Source organism: Cricetulus griseus, chromosome 2 (genome assembly GCF_003668045.3).
Source record: "Cricetulus griseus strain 17A/GY chromosome 2, alternate assembly CriGri-PICRH-1.0, whole genome shotgun sequence".
NCBI lineage: Eukaryota > Metazoa > Chordata > Mammalia > Rodentia > Cricetidae > Cricetulus > Cricetulus griseus.
Genome location: NC_048595.1, coordinates 229,404,473 through 229,426,764, shown reverse-complemented (window position 1 = coordinate 229,426,764; position 22,292 = coordinate 229,404,473). Strand labels below are relative to the sequence as shown.

Below are 22,292 nucleotides of genomic sequence, written 5' to 3'. Positions count from 1 at the left end.
TTTTTAAATTACAACATCTGTGCTTAGTTTCTAACTCACAGAGATTATATGAAAATGACTGGATGGTGTTTGAAGATTTCTGAACTAGTATTGTCATTGTGAAGGTCTTATTTAAGCAGACAAATTATTGAGATTTCTTGGGGATGTCTTTCCTTTCATAGTAGACATTCTAGTCCTCTGGCTCTTACAACTTTACTGAGATATTTCCTGAGCCTGAGGTGTAAGAGTTGTGTTTTAGACTTATCAATTGAGGTCAGGAAACTGACAGTCAGTTAGTTGTTCTCTGCATTTTGAACATTTGCAGTCTCCATCTGTTGCAATGTGCTCCATTGATAAGAGGTGGAAGCTACAGTGATCTGTGGGTATGAGGATAAATATATAGATTGCAGTTGTAAATTATACTGGCTCAAGAAAGTGTCAGTACTAGGTTCTCTTCTAGGGACCATGACCTTAGAATCCATGAATAGTTGACTAGGTTGGCGTAATTTAATTCCCTCCTAGTTATCAGCTGTTGGTTGCCCCCAAGATATCAGTGTCACTATTTTACATTGCAATGAGCCATTCAACTGATTAAGGCATAATAAAAATGTGGTATATAAACATGGTCAGTACTACTGAGCTGTAAGCCAAAGTGAAATCATGAAAATTGCAGGTAAACGAATAGACCTAGAAAAGATTATATTGAGTGGGATAATCCAACCCCCAAAGAGAAATTCTGCGTGTTTTCTCTTATCTTTAGTTCTGAGTTCCAAAATTTTAGATGTGAGCATGAAACCTAGAGTAAACACAGATATAATCATGATATTTATTTAATAATAACATTTTTTCTGGAAAGATGATGTCAGGCACACTGACAAACCTGGGATCATTACTGAGACCTAAAGTGACCATATTCAATGTGTTTCACCAAGTAATTTATATGCTGTGGAGAAAGTTATGCCATCAGTTATGGTTATTCTAAAGTATAAATTGATGTCTTGGTGAGGTATATTTCAATATTACAGCATTATAAATTTCTGTGTTTAAAGTAGATTAAGCATACTTTATTAATGCAGGAAATATTTACCATATATGTCATACAGAAACATAAATACCAGATGGCATAGATTTAAATATCAACAGTACAAAAACTATGCTGAGAAAATTGTTGAATTTATATCATATTTTGGCAAGTCTTTCTAAAATAGACAGAAAACATAAGGTAGGTATTAAAAGTCACGCTGTTTAATATGTGATGCTCACTATTTGTATTGATGAAAACTATTATAGCTGGGATGCAAGGGGAAAGATTAATGGGTGACCAAATGTCAGCATAAATCACTGTTTTTAATCCTATAAGAAACAAGATTTTAAGAATGTGTAGCGTGAATAATAAAAACCCAGAGACAGATATTAGGGGAGAAAGCTGAAAGTTCAAAGAAGCAAAGTGGCCAACTAGTGGTCTTACCTCTACCAAGGCTCATACCAAAATGGGTGATCCTGTCTTTAGCGTGACTGCACACTAATTACACTGCACTCCTGTGTCCAACAGAGTAAGTTCCTCTCTAGTGCTGGGACTAAAGGCATGCACCACTACTGCCAAGCTTCTGGGTCTAAGTAGTGTGGCAGCCGGGATTAATGGTGTTACAACCACTGCCTGGCCTCTGTGGCTGACTAGTGTGTCTGGCTTTGCTTCTCTTATCTTCAGGCAAGCTCCATTTGTTAGATAATAAGCAAAATATCACCACAAGAATGCAGCAAGAAAATGATGGTGACTTTGTTAGAATTGAGAAAAGATGAAATAAATAATCATAAAGTAGTGCACATGACCTTCTATGAGACTACATATAGCAGTAACGGAAGGCTACGCTTTCAGTCATTACATCTGATTTTCACCCTTCAGATTAGTTTAGAAAATGATGAAAACAGTTTAGAGATGGTGAAGTGTGGTAGTTTGAAAGAAATTGACCCCTAAAGAGAGTGGCAATATTAGGAGGTGTGGATTTATAGAGTAGGTATGCCCTTTTTGGAGGTAGTGTGTCACTGTGGGGTGGGATTTGAGGTCTTTGCTCATGCTTCTCTCAGTGTGACAGTCAGACAGCTTCCTGTTGCCGGCAAGATGTAGGACTCCTAGCTACATCCCCAGCACCATGTCTGCCTGGATATTGCCATGCTCCCCAACATGATGATAATGGACTGAACCTCTGAACTGTGAGACACCCCAGTTAAATATTTTCCTTTAAAAGAGTTGCCATGATCATGGTGGCTCTTCTCAGCAGTAGAAACCCTAACTAAGACACAAAGTGAGGTGAAAGTTTTCGTAGTTCTATTAGGAAGACAAGTCTCATGAGTCTCAGTTCAACACAACATATCAAAATATATACCATTAGGTTTAAAAAACATTTTAACATTAACTAGATTCGTACACTTAAACAAGTGGTATGCTTAAAACAATGAAGATGGGAATTGGAAAGATGCCAAGAGGATCATAGCTATTTGTACCACCATACATGCCACAGGCCACATGCACCTGCATTTACATGTGCATATATACATACACAGGCATAATTAAAATAAAATATAAATATTGAAATAAAATTAAACAAATAATAATATAATGTGAGACATCTTGTTTGCTCTTTTATTTTGAGAAGAGCCCTTGTTGGCCTGAAATTCTATGTGGACTAAGCTGGCCTCAAATTCACAGATATCTGCCTGCTTCTGACTCCCAAGCCTGGGATTAAAAGCTTGTACTAATATTGCTAGCCCAAATGTGATGTTCTTAAATTGAATTGTTAAATGTTTCTGGGAATGAATGCGCTCTTTATTAAGACAATATTATAGTTGAGAATTATATCAAACTATTTTGAGCACAATATGCTAAAATAAAGTAGTAAGAAAAAGCATCTACACTATACACATATTATTGTAAATATAGTGTTCAACATTTAACATGAAATATCCACTATCTATCAAGTACATATATGTAGAAGATAGTAGAATTCAGTTTTTACTAACAATTTTAGATTACTGTTTTTTACCTTCTCTGCATGAATTGATCTAGTAAATCATTAAAAGCTGAAAACAACACTTTCTGAAGGGACCAATTATATTTAAGTAAATAAGAAATCTCACATTGTTTTCTATGGTACAATAATGCTATACATTTACAATATCAGAAAACAATTAATCGAGATAGCTCTAACTATGACACTGCTTAAGACAGCCCATTGCTACACTGTGCCTCAGCTGTACCTAAGAATTCCTTAGAGTGGAATCTCTCCACCACTTACCTCCTAGTGGACACAGCTGGTGACTGACTTTGTGTGGCACATTCCAATGGGTAAATCCTCAGTTTTACAGTGTCCTTGAGCTAGTGAGTGTTTGTTTGTTATTGTATTATTTATTTTGGGGTTTTTTTGGGGGGGGATGTCAACATGACACAAACTAGCAGCATCTGGGGAAAAGGAACCTTGATTGCTTAATTGTTTCCATCAGATGGCTTGTGGGCAAGTCTGGGGGGCAGGATTTTCTTAATTAATATTTGATGAGGACAGACCTCATCAAATATTTTGTTTACCACTGTACAAGCTTTTAATCCCAGTTTGTTGCCACTCCTGAGCAGCAGGCCATGACTGGAATAAGAAAACAAATTGAGCAAGCACTGGGGAGTGAGCCAGTGGTCTCTGCAGAGGTTCCCGATTCAGGTTCCTGACTCCAGGTTCCTGCCTTATGTTCCTACCCTGACTTCTCAGTGATAATTGTGAGAGGCACATGTAAGGCAAACAAATCTTCTCCTCCCTATGTTGCTTTTGGTCCTGGTGTTTATCACAACAACAAAAAATCAAATTAAAACTCAATCCTCCATCTCTGTCAAATTCACAACCTGGCCTTTATTTATTATTATTATTATTATTATTATTATTATTATTATTATTATTGGGAAAAGTTACCTTGGTAGGATGTTGCTGTTTATCTTACCACAGTTGAATTTTCTCTTTTGAGTTTTACATAACTGAAGATTTCTTACTGAAACTATGGAAGCAATAGTGATTTGACTTGAAGGCTTTAGGCAAACAATGTTAACTAAATTTGCTACATCTAAACATATGCCCATTTTTATAAATTATGACCATATAACATTTTTGTATAAAGAAATTATCTTACAAATTAAATGAATTTATTATTGCAAAACAGTAGTGAATCATCATCATATGGATAAAATTTTGGCAAATGGATATGTGTTTATAATTTAAAAAGCAATGTTGATGGTCTCAAGAAAAAAATCACAAGTTAGTGTTTACAAAGGGATTGTTGTTTAAACAAAAAAGTGTAATGAGGTGATGTGTATTCATTGTCTGGATACGAGTTAGTAAAACCCACCACTTTGTTATAAGGAATGACTAGTGTACTTTCCAGGTAATGGGAGAACACTGGATAGTAGATGAAAGCATTTAATATGTTTTTTTTCTTCCAGGGAGCCAAAGAAAATTGTATAAAATTGTATAATCTGTAAGAAATGAACCCTCTCTCGCTGCATCTTTCCCTCCAAATTCCACTTCTTTTCTCCTTAAACCTTTGCTTGGTTTCAAGCTGTACTATAATGAAAACAGCAGCCAAACCACATTAATATTTGAAAGCTGTTTGTAATAGACTCTTATTACTGCCTTGGTCATTTAACTTGCATTAACAGGAAGGTTCTAAATGCATAGGTACACAGAATAATAATATATATATTAATCCCTGTCTTTAGTTTTTCAGGCCAAAAAAAAGACTTTAATTGAAATCAACTTAGCTTCGATTTTTATTAATTGAGGATCTCCTTTTGCACATTCTAGAATAATGTAGGCTTTAGTATAAAGTGTGGGTTTGCAAGAGCCTCTTCGTGAGACTCAAAGCCACAGTCACATATGATTTTAGGCATGTGTGTGTGTGTGTGTGTGTGTGTGTGTGTGTGTGTGTGTGTGTGTGTGTGTATTGATTTTGATCTTGTAGTCATTGTATTTTTTAAAAATGAATGTTATCTGTTTGTCTCATGGACATAGAAGTCATCATTTGAAGTCATCCAATCACAAGCTCCAGGCAACACAGCCTCTTAAGATTTGGCACAAATCTTTGTTTACTGCAGGTTCTTCTATCAGAACTTGGAATGTTCAGCAGCAGAGCCAAATATTGTACCTTTGTAAGAACAATGTGTCTAAACTAACCAGCGGCTGCAGACAGGCATAAATTGGTCACAAAACAAACTCTGTACCAAATGTGCAGGTCCTAATAATAACTCCAGTGCAAAGCAGTCCAACATCCTCCTCATTATAATTGTGATTTCTAATTGCACACGATGAATAAATCATCATGCAGCTGAGTCAAAGCAGACATAATGTTGATGGAATAAAAGTGTGCCATAATTCCCTGGCATGAAAACTCGAGTAGGTGCCTTGTGATGTGAACCATCACAAGGGAGGAAAGAAATTATCTCTACCTATGGAATAAAATGTGTACAAGGAAAAATGGCTTTAATTCCACAATAAAATCTTCAATGGTGGGATGCTATGATTTTATTACAAGTTTTGGTGGAAGTCTAATAATTGTGTGATATTAAAGTTCTTAAGCAGAATTTTGTATTACATCAAGAGATTCGGAAATATATTTCTTTTCTAAAAGTGAAGGACTTTGTGAACCATCATGCCAGAACAGAGAGTTTTGAAATCATTGATGTTTTTCAAAACAAAAGGCAAGATTATAAAAGACATGAAGAGAAGGTGCACAAATCTGTATCTGGAATCAGTTTGGTAAAATTTCATTTATTCTTCACTGCAAAATCTAAGGGCCATTTTTAGTTCACAATATGATAGCAGAAAAATGTATTTGAGAGGGAAAATCTGGCAGCAATGTTGTTGGCTTGATGTGTTTATAATTATTAAAAGACTTTAGTGTATATGTTCGTGTAGGCTTGAGTATATGCACATGCATGCGTGAGGGTGGACATTGCTGTGCTAGCAATAAAGGTCACAAGATTGTGTCAGATCCCCATGTGCAGCTTGTTGAATGGATGCTGGGCTCCTAACTCTGGTCCTTGTTACTGCTCAACCAGTGCCTCTAATTGCTAAGTCATTCCCATAGACCCATATTTTATAATTTTTGCCATTCCTGCTCAGTAATTAAAATACCACTGTGACAAATGGCAGTTAGTATTAAGCAATACATTTTAAACCTGCTTTTGATATCTAAAAATAAATATTTTATTATGATTTATAGCTGCTGTTTCTGATGAACCAGTATTGTCCCTCATCATTAATACTGAAAAAAGAGTGAAATTCATTAGATGTTGAAACCATTGTCAGGCTTCAGTGAGAAGTTAGCATCTCATAAATGTGGTACTGCCTGAGGAATTTGTACTCTATGTGGTCTGCAAATGAGCATATATTAAGTAAGCAGAAAGTGGTACTTGTGCCTGAGAAGTTGGCTTAGTAGGTAAGAGTGTTTACTATGAAATCAAGAGGAACTGAGTTCACATCCCCAGGGCTCATGTAAAAGACCAGGTGTGGATATGCACATCTGTAATCACAGCATTGACAATGGATCCTAGGGATTTGGCTGCCCAGATAGCCTAGACAAGTGAGACCCTGTCCCAAAAGCAAAGTGGAGAGGAATAGAAGAAGCACCTAAAATCCTATTCTGGCCTCTGCATTTGTAATCATGGCTACACAAATAAAAGTTCACTAAGACAAGACACACACAAACACACACACACACACACACACACACACACACACACACACACACACACACACACACACACACAAAGCAATCACAGGTTAGGGGATGGATGCAAGGGTGAGTCACTTGGGTCACCACAGAGAGTTTAGGCTGAATGGCTGAAGGAGGAAATGCCAGGAAGATGCAGGTCGGTGTTGTCTTTAAAGCTGTTTTGAATGAGGTCTTTGCCATAGCGCTTCCTCGGCATGACCATTAATGATGTAATAGAAATGCTGACAGTGTTTGGTGTTGATTATATCTTGCTATCTTCCTGAACTTTTAAAGATCATTTCTAAGAGTGTTCTGTTGAAGTTTTTAGGATGTGCTAAGTATAGGATTAATTGTAGAGTCAAACTATATGCAAGTAGGAATAACTGCTTCCTTTTTCTATATACACCATTCTTCCCCTTCCTCTTGCCTTATTGTTCTGGCCAATCTTTCAATAACTGTAACAAAAATAATGAAAGTGGAGAGAGTGTCTTCCTTGTTCCTCATGTTAGGGGACTGTTTCAGCCTTTATTGTGTTGAGATACAGACCTTCTACTTATACTTTCTTTGGGGCTTTTATCATTTAGGGATGCTGAACTCTGTCAAAGGCCTTTCGACATCAATTAAAATGATCAAGTAATTTATTTCTTTAAGTTTGTTCTTCAGTATATTACATTTATTGAATTATATATACTAACCCATCCATCCTTACATTCCAGAATGAAGTCACATTGTTCAAAGTGTTTGATTTTTGATGTGTTGTTGAATTGTTTTTGCAAGCACATTTTCTTTTTCTTTCATCCTCTTCATCGGGGAAATTGTTCTCTCTCTCTCGGTGTGTGTGTGTGTCTGTGTGTATGTGTGATGTGTGTGTGTGTGTGTGTGTGTGTGTGTGTGTGTGTGTGTGTGTGTGTCCTTATCTGGTTTAGATACTGGGCAATAGTGGCTTTACAAAAATGTGTTTGATAACATTATTTCCATTTCTATTTCATAGACTATTCTGAAGAAATAGTGTTAGCTCTTTTTTTAAAAGTTGGGTTGAATTTAGTTGTCAGTTCATTTAAATCAGTCATTAATTAGCTGTAACAGTTGCTCGTGAATCTGCCTAGTGTGTTTATGTCTTCTTGATTTAATTTTGGTAGGTCACATATGTCTAGACATTTATTCATTTCTTATATATTTCAAATGAAATATAATTTTATAAAGTATGCCATGCAAAGCTTCTGAATTTTAAAGGGGACTTGTACTTCATTTCTTTTTACTCTTATTCTTTGCTTTTTGTTTTTTTGGGGGGGCCTGCCACCCAGCTCCAAAATAAATGTACACACATGGAGGATTATTATTACTTATAAATGCCCAGCTCTAGCTTGGCTTATTTCTAGCCAGCTTTCATTTATTTATTTATTTATTTATTTATTTATTTTTAAATTCAAAACATGTTTCTTTTACATGTCAATGCCAGTTCCCTCTCCCTCTGTTCCTCCCATGCCCCCCCCCCCAAACCCCATCCCATCCCCTTTATGCTCCTCAGGGAGGGTGAGGCCTTTCATGGGGAATCTTCAAATTCTGTCATATCATTTGGAGCAGGGCCTAGAACCTCCCCCACGTGTCTAGGCTGGGAGAGTATCCCTCTATGTGGATTGGGCTCCAAAAGTCCATTCCTGTACTAGGGATAAATACTGATCCGCCACCAGAGACCGCATAGATTAACCAGACCTCCAAACTGACATCTTCTTTGGAGCAATCCTATGCTGGTTTCCCATCTGTCAGTCTGGGGTCCATGAACTCCCTCTTGTTCAGGTCAGCTGTTTCTGTGGGTTTCCCCACCCTGGTTTTGACCCCTTTGCTCATCACTCCTCCCTCTCTGCAACTGGATTCCAGAGTTCAGCTCAGTGTTTAGCTGTGGCTGTCTGCTTCTGCTTCCATCAGCTACTGGATGAAGGCTCTAGCATGGCATATAAGATAGTCATCAATCCACCCATGCTCCCTATTAGGTCAGGAGATCTTGTCCCTTTCCTCTTCTCTGGGGGACCCCTCTTAGAGGCCTCCTTGTTTCCTAGCTTCTCTGGTTGCTACTCCTTTGTTCTAGGTCTAAAATGCAAATATGAGTGAGTACATGCCATGTTTGTTATTTTGTGACTGGTTTATCTCACTCAGGGTGGTTTCTTCTAGTTCCATCCATTTGCCTGCGAATTTCAAAATGCCATTTTTTTTTCTGCTGAGTACTACTCCATCGTGCAAATGTACTACATTTTCTCCATTCATTCTTCAGTTGGGGGGGCTTCTAGAGCCTAGCCAACTTTCTTTTATTTAAATTATCCCATCTACCTTTTGCTTCTGGACTTTTTCCTTTTCTTAATTTTTTTAAATTTAAATTAAAAACAATCTTATTTTACATGCCAATCCCAGTTCCCTCTCTCTCCAGTTCTCCCACTCTCCCCACCATTTCTCCATCCTGCCATCCATCCTCTCCTTAGAGAGGGTAAGGCCTCCCATGGGGGATCATCAAAGTCTGTCACATTTGGGGTAGGACTCAGGCTGCCTGCCCACTACACCCATGTAGGCTGAGAGAGTTTCCTTCCATGGGGAATGAGCTCCAAAAAGCCAGTTCATGCACTAAAGATAAATACTGGTTCCACTGCCAGAAGCCCCATAGACTGTCCAAGCCCCTCCGACTGACACCCATGTTAAGGGGGCCAAATTCAGTCTTATGCTGTTTCCCCAAATGTCATTCTGGAGTCCATGAGCTCACACTTGCTTGGGTCAGCTAGAAAACAAGGAGGACATGGGTCCCCAAGAAGGGGAAAGGGACAAAATCTCCTAAATAAATTGATAACATGGGGGAGGAAGGAGGTGGGAAAAAGAAGAAGAAAGGGGGGGGGGATCATGAGGGATCATGAAGGTCAAGTTGGGGGAAGGACAGAAAAGGAGAGCAAGGAAAGAGATACCTTGATAGAGGGAGCCAGTATGGGCTTAAGGAGAAACTTGCCACATTTCTGACTTTGTATATCTTACTTTCACTCCTTAAGTGGCTGGGTGGTTGGGTGGCAGGCCGCTAGAGTCTTCCTCCCTTTGTTCTTTGATGATCTTTCTTCTCTTCTACAGATTTCTCTTCCTATCTATTCTCCCTGCCCACCAGTCCTGCATATCCTTTCCCCTGCCTTGCTATTGGCCGTTCAGCTCTTTATTAGACCATTCGGTGTTTTAGATGAGTAATCACAGCTTCACAGAGTTACACAAATGCAGCATAAACAAAAGTGATGCGTTCTTACACCATTAAACAAGTGTTCCATCGCATAAACAAAAGTTACACACCTTAAAGTAATGTTCTACAACAGGGACAGGAAAGGATGAAAGGTGGGTGCAGTCACAGTATGGTACATATGTATTTGAATGGATTTATCATTATGAACCCAATCACTTGGTGCTATAAGTAAGAACCCATCGAATAACCAAGGATAAAATAAAAGAAAACATCAAGGGGAAGAAGGAGAGCTAGTGTTGGCCAGCAGGAGAAGGATGAAAGTCCCTTTCCATGACTCCATTCAGCCATATTCAGTTAGCATGATAATTAGAATTCTAAGGAGAGAAGCTGTGTGGGAACTGGAATGTTCAGAGCCAGGCTGTTTCCCAGACAGTTTCCAGATCCCAGTGGGAGTCCCAAGTTATTGGTTTAAGGTCAGACTCAGTACAAACTGATGGGGCACTTGTAAACAAGCCTGGGTATAAAGGATATAGAGGGAAGGGGAGACTTACCTAAAGAGCATTGAAAATCTAGCCAAAACTGCTTCTAGACATTGGCCTAGGGGCTGGCAGAGCATAGGAAATCCTCTGCACAAAATTGATCATGGTGAGTATTGAATGAAATCAACTGCATTTTTAATTATGTAAGGCTTTGCATGCAGTTTAAAATCACTATGTTTCTGTCTATCAAATATAGATATAAATCACATGTACATGTTTATAACAGTGTGTAACTTTTCTTAATTTTTCATTCAAAAAAATCAATTATCAAAGAGACTTCAAATCATCTTAAAGATCAGAAAGTTTAATAAGCTCTTATCTCTAAGGAAAGCTTTAGTAAGCCATTATCAACTCAGGTTGCGTTGTTTAACCCAAGAAATAAAAAGAGTTCCAAATGTCCTTCTCCTCCAGCTCCTTTTCCTCAAAGGTCTGCAGGAAGTTTCACTAACATGACAAAGCAGAAAGGGCCAAATCAGAGCCGTGTGCTGTGCAGGGAGTGGGAGTGCCGGGGTGAATGTGTGTTTGTCCCATGCCCTCTGATTCCCGAGTAAGCAGAGGTGAAATTACTTTTAAAATAGTTGTAGGGAAACAAAGAGGAGAGAACAATGTTGAAGCTGGTGGTCAGATGGCAAGTGCAGTCTTTAGCCCATATTTGCAATCTTCCCATTGCCAAAGGATGACTGTGTGGCTGACTTAATCTACCCATGTAGATTTGTATCATCTGAAATGCAGGTAGTTAAAATATCAGCATCCCAGAAAGAAATGTTATAATTCACATTCGATTAATATTTAGAGAATTTTTGTTTATTTGAAGAAAGAAAAGACCTTGACAATGAGATTGAACATGTACGGACTTCAGTATTAAAACAGCAGTTGTAAATCTAAAACATCTCAATTACAGAATTGAAACTGTTTATGAACTTAGGAGCCAAACATTCTCTGATTAGATATTTGATTTTATAAAATAAGAACTTTGGGGATAAGTAAACAGCATCATTCCTGAGGTGTGTGTCTTTCTTTCACCCTCTTCTTTCTAACACTGTGTAACTGTCCCTGTGGACCCCTGTTCATTCACTCCTCTGAAGAGTCAGTGTGTAGGGTGTGTAGGGTGTAGGATGCTGCATCACTACTGTTTTTAATGGCCCTGATAGGTTTTCACGTTGTGTTGAGTGGTAGAAGCCTGCCACCTAGTGGATGCAGTGTAAACAGTTGCGAATTCGTATACAATTGTCCTTAAATACATTTCTGTTCATTATTTTTAAATGTAGAGAAGTACAGACATCCTACGAAACTGTTATTTTCCTAGTATAACATCTGGGACGGAAAACTGCCCTTTTTGATCAATATGTTGTACCCTTTTTTGAAAATTCTTGAGTTTTCACAAACATCATATATTTATATGAATATAAAAATATTGAAATTTGCTCAAAACGAGTTAAACACAATATGAATTCAATAAATACTAGAAATAACCATTAGAAACAATCTAGAAATTACCCACAGTTTGGCTTATGAATTTCCTGCACATTTTTGTAGTGTGTTTATTATCTTAATATTTGAGAAATTGCATCCACATAGATATGCTTACATGCTAACCTGCATTTACTTAAGAATTAAGAATACTCACACTATGATGCAGTTTTAACATTATGGGTATAACTCATAAATTTAAATATTATTTTCTTTCAAATTATAAATGGAATTATTTAAAGCAAACAAAGGTATGAATGTTCTAGACAATGAAACTGTTATGAATAGCCAGCTCCTATTTGACATGGAGAGTCTCCAGATCTATGAGATGGAAATAGGAATCTATAGCTCAGACTGCACTTCTTCAATTTCTTATGGGAAAAAGTTGTGAATTTTCTTCATACATAATTTATTTTGAAGGATTTAGATGAATGTTCAGTGAATAAAATTTAAACCACATTGAAGGTTTAAATAATACCTATAAATAATTCACAGTTTAGACATTTATTTGTTTTTCTGAAAGTTTTGAAATTTTTTCATCACAGTACAAGACAATGTTCTTACTCCGTTCAGACCTCAAGTACACAGGCTCCTAAAAGCTTGAATTTGTGATATATATACATATATATATCAAAAGACCAGATGAAATCTTTTCTAGATTAGCCACTATTGTCTTTTAAAGATGGAACTCGGATATTTGATGAAAATTTGAGTATTTATTGTTACAATTTAATAACAGAAAATAAATGTTATTTTGATGGTCTTGTTAAAGTGTAAAAGCAGAATATCTGAAGTAAAATGCATACTTAAGCTGTGGTCTTTTTAAAGCTGCACTTTTATTTGAATACATTATTGCTAAAAACTTAAATTTGTCTCGATATTTAATATGTATAAGCTCTATTTTTGCTGTTCTTTTCCTAGAATTGAAACATAATATCTTAAATGGTGGCAATATATTACAGACATAAAGATAACCTGAAAGCTTGCTTTCCAGATAATCCAAAAAGCATTCTCACTTGGTGGAAGGCAGAGATCTCTCAAAAAATGGTGTACTTTGCAAGTTAACTAGTTTTTAAGTTACAAGTGAAGCATCACTTAAGCCCCTTCATTTGATATTATGATCACTCAACATCTCAACATGGAAAGATTGTTTTCCCTTGTGCTGATTTTCTGTCACAGGGTACTTATGTAGCCAAGTGTGACCTCAACCTCTTGACCCTCTTCTTGCTGCTTCTCTATTGCAGTGTTTGCAGGCCTGGCCAATACCCTTAGCTCTGCAAGCTCTTACCTTCGTTTTCATCATTACCTCAGTACAATACTTACTAAGACAGCTGGCATGTCTTTATCATGTTGGCTAGATGATTGGTCAAACGTTTGAAGAGGTGTGCTGTGAGTTTGAGACTGGCCTGTCAGTATTCCAATGTCAACTACTCACATGTCCTACATTTCATAGTCAACACGCTTTTGCCCAGGGAACCCATCATTCCTCAGAGCCCAAATCAAAGCTCCTCCTGAAGACACTCTCAGCCCTACCCTGCAGTGTCAGATTAGAACCTTGTATTTTTTTTCTATTTACAAAATTTTGTTATAGTTCAAGATTTAACTTGCTAAAATTATTTTACAGACATTATAGCATTTATCTGTTGTTCTTGTATTTTCACCTGTTTGTGAGTTGTACAAGACTTCTATTGATATCACCAAAAAAGGGAGGAAAAATGTGTATCCATTATCTAGAATATGACCTAAGGTAAGTGATGGTGATTCCCACTTCTTAATGATGTAATGTTGGGTCAAATTTTTCTAACATTTCTCTGTATTTATTGTGTTTTCAGTAAAACCAAATCATATATAAAAAAAATGAAAGGACACATTGATTAATAGTTTCATAATTAGGAAGCAGAAGATAAGACAAGTTTGAAATATCAATCTGAACACTTTTATCTGTACACTATTGCCTGATATAGAAAGTAAAATGCTCCTTTGATTCATAGATTTAAAAATTTTAAACTAAATCATCCAATATGTCAATTATTACAATATTAGCAAGGCATTGGGGAAGGCCAAGAAATAGCAAACTATCTTAAAGTTGGTAGATAACTATAAACCAGAGAAATATATTAATCATGCTGTAGCACAAAAAATAAAAAACCCAGAGACAGATATTTGAAACTGAAGATCACAAAAGCAAAGCAGCCTGCCACTATCTCTTACTCTACCTCAGACTGAAAGGTGATAACGGCTCCACCAAACTTCAGACAATAATCCCAGATGGCTATACTCTCCTCAATGTGGCTGGAGAAATCTGAGATCCTGAGACTGAATACCAGATCTGAGACCTTGCTCCTGTCTTTTTGTTGTTGTTGTTGTTTTGTTTTGTTTGTTTGTGTTTTATTAATGAAAGGGATCATAAAAAAGGAGGGAAGGGGAGGGTGTAGACCCTAGAGAATGGAGCATCAGGAGAAAGGAGGGGGAAAAGGGGGAGAGAGGAGAAGAGAGAGGAAAGAGTAGTGGGGGAGAGAGAGAGAAGAACAGAGAGGGAGAGAAAAAGAGAGAGAAGGATGGGAGGTGGGCAGCACCCTATTAAAAGGGAACATAGTGAATGTATATGTGGTGCTCTTAGTGGTAGCAGCTGAGCGTGTATCCTGTCAGAACCCCAAGGACAGGCCAGTACAGATGCCTGAATACTAACATTCCTCCCTTTTTATTTATTAGGAAAAGATTAGGTGTTTGAAAGGGATAGCAGCTGAGTCAGGGATAAAGATGCTCTGTTCTCAAAACTACTTCCTGCTGACCTAGCGGACGCCATTCATCTTTGGGGGATCTTGGAAAGATGGGATGCCAGCCATGTCTTGGAGTAGCTGGCTATTTCACTTCACTGTCCAGGCTCTGTGGGACCATCAGGTGCCTCCTGGACCTGTCAAAATGCTGTTCTTGTTGGATCCAAATCGACTCCCTAGGGCTTAAACCACCAGATCCTTTCCCACAACCATAGAATCACTTGGGCATGTTTGGTAGTTATTATGCCTCCAGCTCTATGGCCAACATCTGGTAGTCCTGTAACAGTAGCTGATTAGGAATGGTCTAAAAAAGACATCCCAATAGGAGAAAGAGGTATAGATGCTGACACAGCTCCCATGAGTGAGTCAAAGAAGTAAGAAGCAATTTTTAGCATGCCAGGAATTCAGAGAGGACTGATTTCAAGACAAGCACAGGCCACCCATTGAGTCTTCACTCAAAGGGTAGGGAAAAAGTTCTCTGAGCCCAGGAGAGACACAATCGCCTGGTACTAGGACTTCCAGAAAAGCCAGAAGGCGAGGAAAGGACTGTGCTTTAGAAAGGAAGCCTCCCGTCTATGGTAATGTTCAGAAGTGGATAATCTCACCAGAACCTAATTGTTGGTATTGAATAAAAGGAAGGCAAAGCCATCATCGAATGAAAATGGGTATTTGTTGCAGGTGGAAGAGAGCAGATGCTCCCTAATGCTGGGATTAAAGGCGTGTGATCCCTGGTGCGGGGATCAAAGGCATGAGCTCTGTTAGTCTTCACTTTTGTTCAGGAAGAGACCCCTCTACCTCTTAATCCTGAGTCCTGGCATTAAAGGTCTGAACAACCACTGCCTGATCTATAGCTTGAGGCTGTCTTTTCTTTCTTAATCCTCAGGCAAGCTTTAATAAATCATAAATAATATGTCAGCACATCATGCTTTACACACAAGCACATTTTTCAGTCACTGTAATCTTTTTGTAGAAAATGCCTTAATATTTTGTGTACAAATTTTGACAAGAGTTATAATCTGTGTGGCAGATTATATCTATTCTACGAAGCCCTTAGGAACTTAAATTTACTCCAAAATTGAAAGCAAATTTTAGCAACAAAACATCACATCATTAAATTTTGCATTATAACAGATTCACACACCTCTTAACAAATCACTAATCTAACAAAGAGTTAAGCATAGCACTTTCAAAATGACTGCCACAGGTTCTTTCATTTTTATAGCTTTTCCAGACCATATTCCATGTGTTTAATATTTAGTTTAGGTCTCAGCTGTGAGAAGTAAACACTGATTACTGGGAAAGCCAGATTAGGGAGCAGGTGGAACCATTGTGTCTGAAATTGAATATACCTTACTTAAAAATTTAAAAAAACTCCTTATTTTTATTATTTGTATGAGTATGTGCTTTGGTGAGTTTATGTATACCAAATGCACACAGAGACATATGTGGCTAAACAATGAGAAAGATCTCTGGAACTGGAGTTACATGTTGATACAAACTACCGTGTTGGTGACGGGACATGAATCCAGGTCCTCTGAAAGAGTAGTCAGCATTCTTAATCACTCAACCTTCTCTCCATTCCCTCAGGTTTACTATTTATTTTCATAATTCAACAACTTTCCTACATAAAAATTTATAGATATATGAAAATATCCTTAGTTAACTTATGCAAAATAATTTCCTGACCATATATAGTACAGAAACTCCATAAATATATGAAAATATGTATTTCTGAAATTTCTCAACTTTATTACAATTATAGTTTTAGATAATGTTGATCATTAATAAGTCTTGAACGACAGATTCAAGCATCTCATATATACCATATTTATATATTCACTTTCCTAGAAATATTACTACAAAAGAGAACTAAATTATTACTGAGAAAAGTTAGCACAAAATTAAACTTACTGAGATGTAGACTGATTATAAAGATGAAGAAATGTTGTAAAAACATTTCTGTAAGCTATAATCCACAGTGCAGTATTTTGGCGACTAAGTGGATCTTTAATATAGAGGACATGAGGGAGCAGAAAGGTTGAGTCAGGCGAAGAATTGAAAATACAAGAATGGAGATACCATAATAAAGGGAGAAATTTCAGGTTTACAGAGAAATCAGGACTAGGGAAATGTCTGGAGATCTACAAAGATGACACCAGCTAACAATCTAAGCAACAAAGGAGAGGCTACCTTAAATGCCCTCCCCTGATAATGGGATTGATGACTGACTAATATGCCACCCGATAGCCCTCATCCAGCAGCTGGTGGAAGTAGAAGCAGACACCCACAACCAATTACTGAACTGAACTGGAATCCAGATGCAGAGAAGGACGAGTGAAGAACAAAGGGGTCCAGACCAGACTGGTGAAACCCACAGCAACAGCTTACCTGAACATCTGGGAACTCTTGCTCCCCAGACTGATAGCTGGGATACCAGCATAGGACTGATCCAGACCCCAGGAACATGGGTTTCAGTGAGGAAACCTTGGAAATCTACGGGACCTCCTGTAGTAGTTCAGTACTTATCCCTAGCATAGGTGTGGACTTTGGGAGGCCATTCTACATAGAGGAATACTCCCTGAGCCAGCACACATGGGGGTGGGCCTAGGCCCTATCCCAAAGGATATGATAGACTATGATGACACCCTATAGAAGGCCTCACGATCCAGGGGGAGCATAAAGGATATGTGATAGGTAGGATTTTAGCTGGGGGTGGTGGTAGGGGAGGACAGGAGGGAGAAGGGAACTGGGATTGTCATGCAAAACAATCTTGTTTCCAATTCAAATAAAAAAATCTGAAAAGATGATATAAATCATGTTTTCTGCTATCAACATCACGTTAGACATTTTTATTTGCTCTCATTGCTCCTCACATGTCTCCATAATTCTCTATTCACATTTTATACCACTTTGAAGTTCTAATGTGCATTGTATTCTGGAAATTAGTCATTACAGTGTTACTAGACTGTGTAAATCACGTACATACTGGAGATAGTCCCCCCACCCACCCGGTGTGTGTGTGTGTGTGTGTGTGTGTGTGTGTGTGTGTGTGTGTGTGTGTGTGTGGATGAAAAGAATGTGCATTCTCTTATTTCCTTGAGATGGTTGAAGATCAATTTTCTGTTGATTCTGAATTTCTGCAGCCTTTATTTTACACATGCTAAAGTGTGGTTATGGGTTTTTTAAATATATTTTTTTCTCAATAGTACTGGTCATACATATTTTTTAAATATACCTGCTCTGATTAATGCTTTTGTATAGTAAATCTAAATTTATGTGTGTAGAACCACTGTGTAGAGCATGCTTATTCCCAGGGAAAGTACTTGAACGTTTCTAAGTTACTTGTACTGATGAGAGTGGAGACACTGTGTCCTTCTGACAATCTGAGTCTCCAGTCACTAGGAATAATGATCACTGTGGCAGCCTTTCTGAGAATCCAGTGACATGTCTTATTAAAGGCACATCCTGATTTCTGTCACGTTCAGAATATTAGTGACCATGCTGAGCCCAAGAGAATTGGATATTACTTTCTTTGTCACGCTCTCTCTGAATCTCTCCCCCTCTCTCTTTTCTACCCTTAGCTCCTTGTGAAGGCAACACATTCTTCTGCCACAGTAACATGTGTATTAACAACACGCTTGTCTGCAATGGGCTCCAGAACTGTGTGTACCCCTGGGATGAAAATCACTGTAAAGGTAATGGAAAGAGACCTCTAGAGTGGGAAGGAGCTATATCTGCATTAGGTTTAGAAGACAGAGGGTGTGGTTTTGTTGGCCTTTGCATATACCTTGTAGTCAGTTTGTAAAATAGTCTCCGTCTTCACTCAGCAGTGTGCCTGGAGTGTGCCTCATTCATATTGACAGAGGACTCTGCTTACATTCTAGAACACTCACAAAAGGTACCTCAGAGAACTTGCAGGACCAAAGGGAGAAAAGAGTAGCTAGTAGTGGAGAGCTTCACTTCTCCATGACACCTTTGTACCCTGTTACATTTCTTCTATTCTATTTTCTTTTGGTCAAGCTTTCTCCAAAGCACTTTCTTTTTGCACAGTCTAGAAGTATAATATTTGGAAGAATCTTTTTGTTTTCAATTGAAGCCACTTCTACTTTGTTGAGAAATTATTTTTTTTCTGTCCTATGAAATAGTTGTTCTGTGGGCTAGTCCACAACCAATGTATGGTTATTTAAAGAGGGCTCATTGGATGGATTATGCTCCATTTTGGTTAACATGAAAAAACAATCCATTAATAAGGCCTAATGTTAAACCCAATTCAAAGGAAGATTAAAAAGGAACACTTTCCCACTTAAATTTTAGGATAATCTATCAAAATACTTTCTACAAAGAGAAGCAGAGAAACTCTGTACAGTATCTGTTGACCCAATTGGGTAGTAAGAAGAGTTTGTCCATTGGAAACTATTTGGATTATTTGACACATTTTTCTGGTACTATGTTCACTTTTCTGCATTATTTTTCCCAGAATTTTTATTCCTCAATCTTCAACTTTGCAGATGGAGCCTTGTGGTTTTAACTTCAACTTCCCTGAAATACAGCTTATGTTTTGGAAGAGGGAGGGAGTCGTTGCTTAAATGCCATGGATGATCACTCTTCATGAAGAATTCTCAGACATTTTGTTTTATTCTTAGGGATATGGATTAATTACTTTAGTACATCTATAAGAATCACTATTTGCAATTATTCTTTCAAGCTTCTGTACATGCAGATATTCTCTCCTGAGCACAGCCTCTCTCCCATGCTTGAGTGATCCTTTCCCAAATGTGCCCTTTGGCTACCAACTAAGAGAAAACTTTCCACGCCTTCATTATACCCCAATTTTAGTGGTCAATTTCTATGACAATGTTTGTTTGGGGAAAATGTGTGCAACTTATGCTTCCATTCCAAATGTCTGCTGTGATTTTGTTGATTTATTCTGGGTATCAAAATGCTGCAGTTCCTAAAACTTCACTTTTCCCTGTTAAGCAGTAATAGAGAGAAAGGCAGGTGTATTCATGTCTGGTTTGGAAGTGAAAGATTCTCTTATGACTAAGAGGAGACAACAAGTTATAGTTCAGGAAATTATCACATCACTCACAAATGCCATTTTATATATTTATGAAAATTTAAGCATGTATCTGCATTTGCACACACATACACAAAAATATATACATGTATACATTAAAAGTAGGGAATGAACAAAAGATAGCTACCTTTATGTGTGGAAAATAGAGCACTTGCGAAACATTTTTTTTTAATTTTAAAATTTTATTTACTTATTTTTATTTTATATCTTTTCATTTAAATTAGGATCAAGCCTGCTTCACATGTCAATCTCAGCTCCCTCTCCCTGTCCCTCCCTTCTTTCCCCACCGGCATCCTATTCCCCCTGGCTTCCCAGGGAGGGTGAGGCCCTCCATGAGGGATCCCCAAAGTCTGTCATATCATCCAGGGTAAGGCCTAGGCCCTCCCCCATGTGTCCAGGCTGAGAGAGCATCCCTCCATGTGGAATAGGCTTCCAAATTCCATTTGTACACTAGGGATAAATACTGATCTACTACCAGAGGCCTCATAGATTATCGAGGTCTCCTCACTGAAACCCATGTTCAGGGGATCTGGGTCAGTTCCATGCTGGCCTCCCAGCCATCAGTCTGGAGAAAACAGAATTTTTTTTATGAAGCACTGTTGTGCTATTTTTTAGGGCTGTGAAAATTGTACACTCAGCCTATTTTGCTTTAGTTTTGGATTTTCATTTTAAAGACAATATTAACATGCAGTGGGTTGTTTCTCCTCTTGTCTGTCGTTTTCACTCTCTCCTACCTACAGAAAAGAGGAAAACCAGCCTGCTGGATCAGCTGACCAACACCAGTGGGACAGTCATTGGCGTGACTTCCTGCATTGTGATCATCCTTATTATCATCTCTGTCATTGTACAGATCAAACAACCTCGTAAAAAATATGTCCAAAGGAAGTCAGACTTTGACCAGACCGTTTTCCAGGAGGTGTTTGAGCCTCCTCACTATGAGTTATGTACGCTCAGAGGAACCGGAGCAACGGCTGACTTTGCAGATGACTTTGATAATTATCACAAACTGCGTAGATCATCTTCCAAATGCATTCATGACCATCACTGTGGATCCCAACTGTCCAGTGCAAAAGGCAGCCGCAGTAACCTCAGCACAAGGGACACTTCCATCTTGGCAGAGATACCCACCCAGCCAGTCAAGCCCCTCATCCCACCCGTGAACAGGAGGAACATCCTGGTCATGAAACACAACTACTCGCAAGATGCTGCAGACGCCTGTGACATCGATGAGATTGAGGAGGTGCCCACCACAAGCCACAGGCTATCCAGACATGAGAAATCCGTCCAGCGGTCAGTATCCATAGATATTTGATGGCAACCGTTAACTGAAGACGGAAATGCTTCCACAGCATTGTGTTCTAGTCTGTCTTCATGCTCAACTCCCCTGTGAATGATAGTTGAAACCAATGTCCTCATCTCCCCTTCTTTCTCTTCCTAGCGCTAGTCTTTTCGTTTTATATTCCATACATGTGCATGAAATGTACATGTGTGTGACGACACATGTACACACAGACCAAAGATATTTTATTTCTGTATATATAAAAAACTATTTCTACAGAAAACAGGGCACTTCATTTATAATAGAGATTTGTGCAACTAATTTGCTTTCACAGAATGATAGTTGTTGCTCTCATCAATATTATAGTTTAGACAGAAAAAAATAATATTCTAAATCTATTGCCTTACCAAGATAACTATACCATCTTATTGAATGTTTTTAATTCAAAATAAAATATTTTGAAATAGAATATTTATTTTGGTAAGAAAATAAAAGTATATTTTCCCCATATATTTAGATTATAGTTATATTTTATAACATTGAATGATAAAATGCTAAAAAATTATATTTAAATATAGAAAATATTGGGAGACATTTAATTTACTTTTTATTTAAACATATATCAAATGTGTTATATGTTAATATTTCTAAAATGAGTAAAAATATTTGAGCAGAAAATTTGGATTTAGTAATGGTTTGTTTTTGAAATTTCAACAACTAGTTGAATTATGCTGTTATTTCATGTTTATTATAATTTCTTTAACTCTATAGTTATAAATATTATTCATAAAATATAAAATATCTAAGTTGACTTATTATGTTCATGCATGCTAATAAAATACCACTATTTTCATTGCTTTATTAACTTTAGGGATGCTTTTTGAGTAAATATATGTATTTATATTTTGTGCAAATATTACTTTGTTGAATGAAATAGCCATAACATTCCAGGTTCTGCCTCATTGGGTCTCTAAGCAAACATGAATCTGAATACAACACAACTAGGGTCTAAAACGAAAACTCAAGGTAAGCCAATGCCTTTTGTCATGTTCTATTTTGTTCTGTTTTGTTGCAACTGTCTTACAGTATTTTAAATGATGTGTTATTTATTCATTGCTTTTAAGCTACCTATTTCATGGCATTTCATATTTAGAAGCATAATGAATGTGATGATAATGGAGTGATTATTGTTAAGATACATAGTTTTATATCAAATTTTAAT

General features: G+C 37.5%; 1 protein-coding gene across 1 annotated transcript in view; it reads left to right on the top strand.

Annotated features, from left to right (window-relative positions):
• Neto1 (neuropilin and tolloid like 1) overlaps window positions 1-22,082 on the top strand; it is a 106,381-nt gene extending 84,299 nt beyond the window's left edge. Inside the window, exons 8-10 of the mRNA XM_035439073.1 lie at window positions 18,296-18,409; window positions 20,532-21,081; window positions 22,022-22,082. Coding sequence (XP_035294964.1) covers window positions 18,296-18,409; window positions 20,532-21,081; window positions 22,022-22,082 — 725 coding nt within the window. The remainder of the gene's footprint in view (window positions 1-18,295; window positions 18,410-20,531; window positions 21,082-22,021) is intronic.
• Window positions 22,083-22,292: the final 210 nt, after the last annotated feature.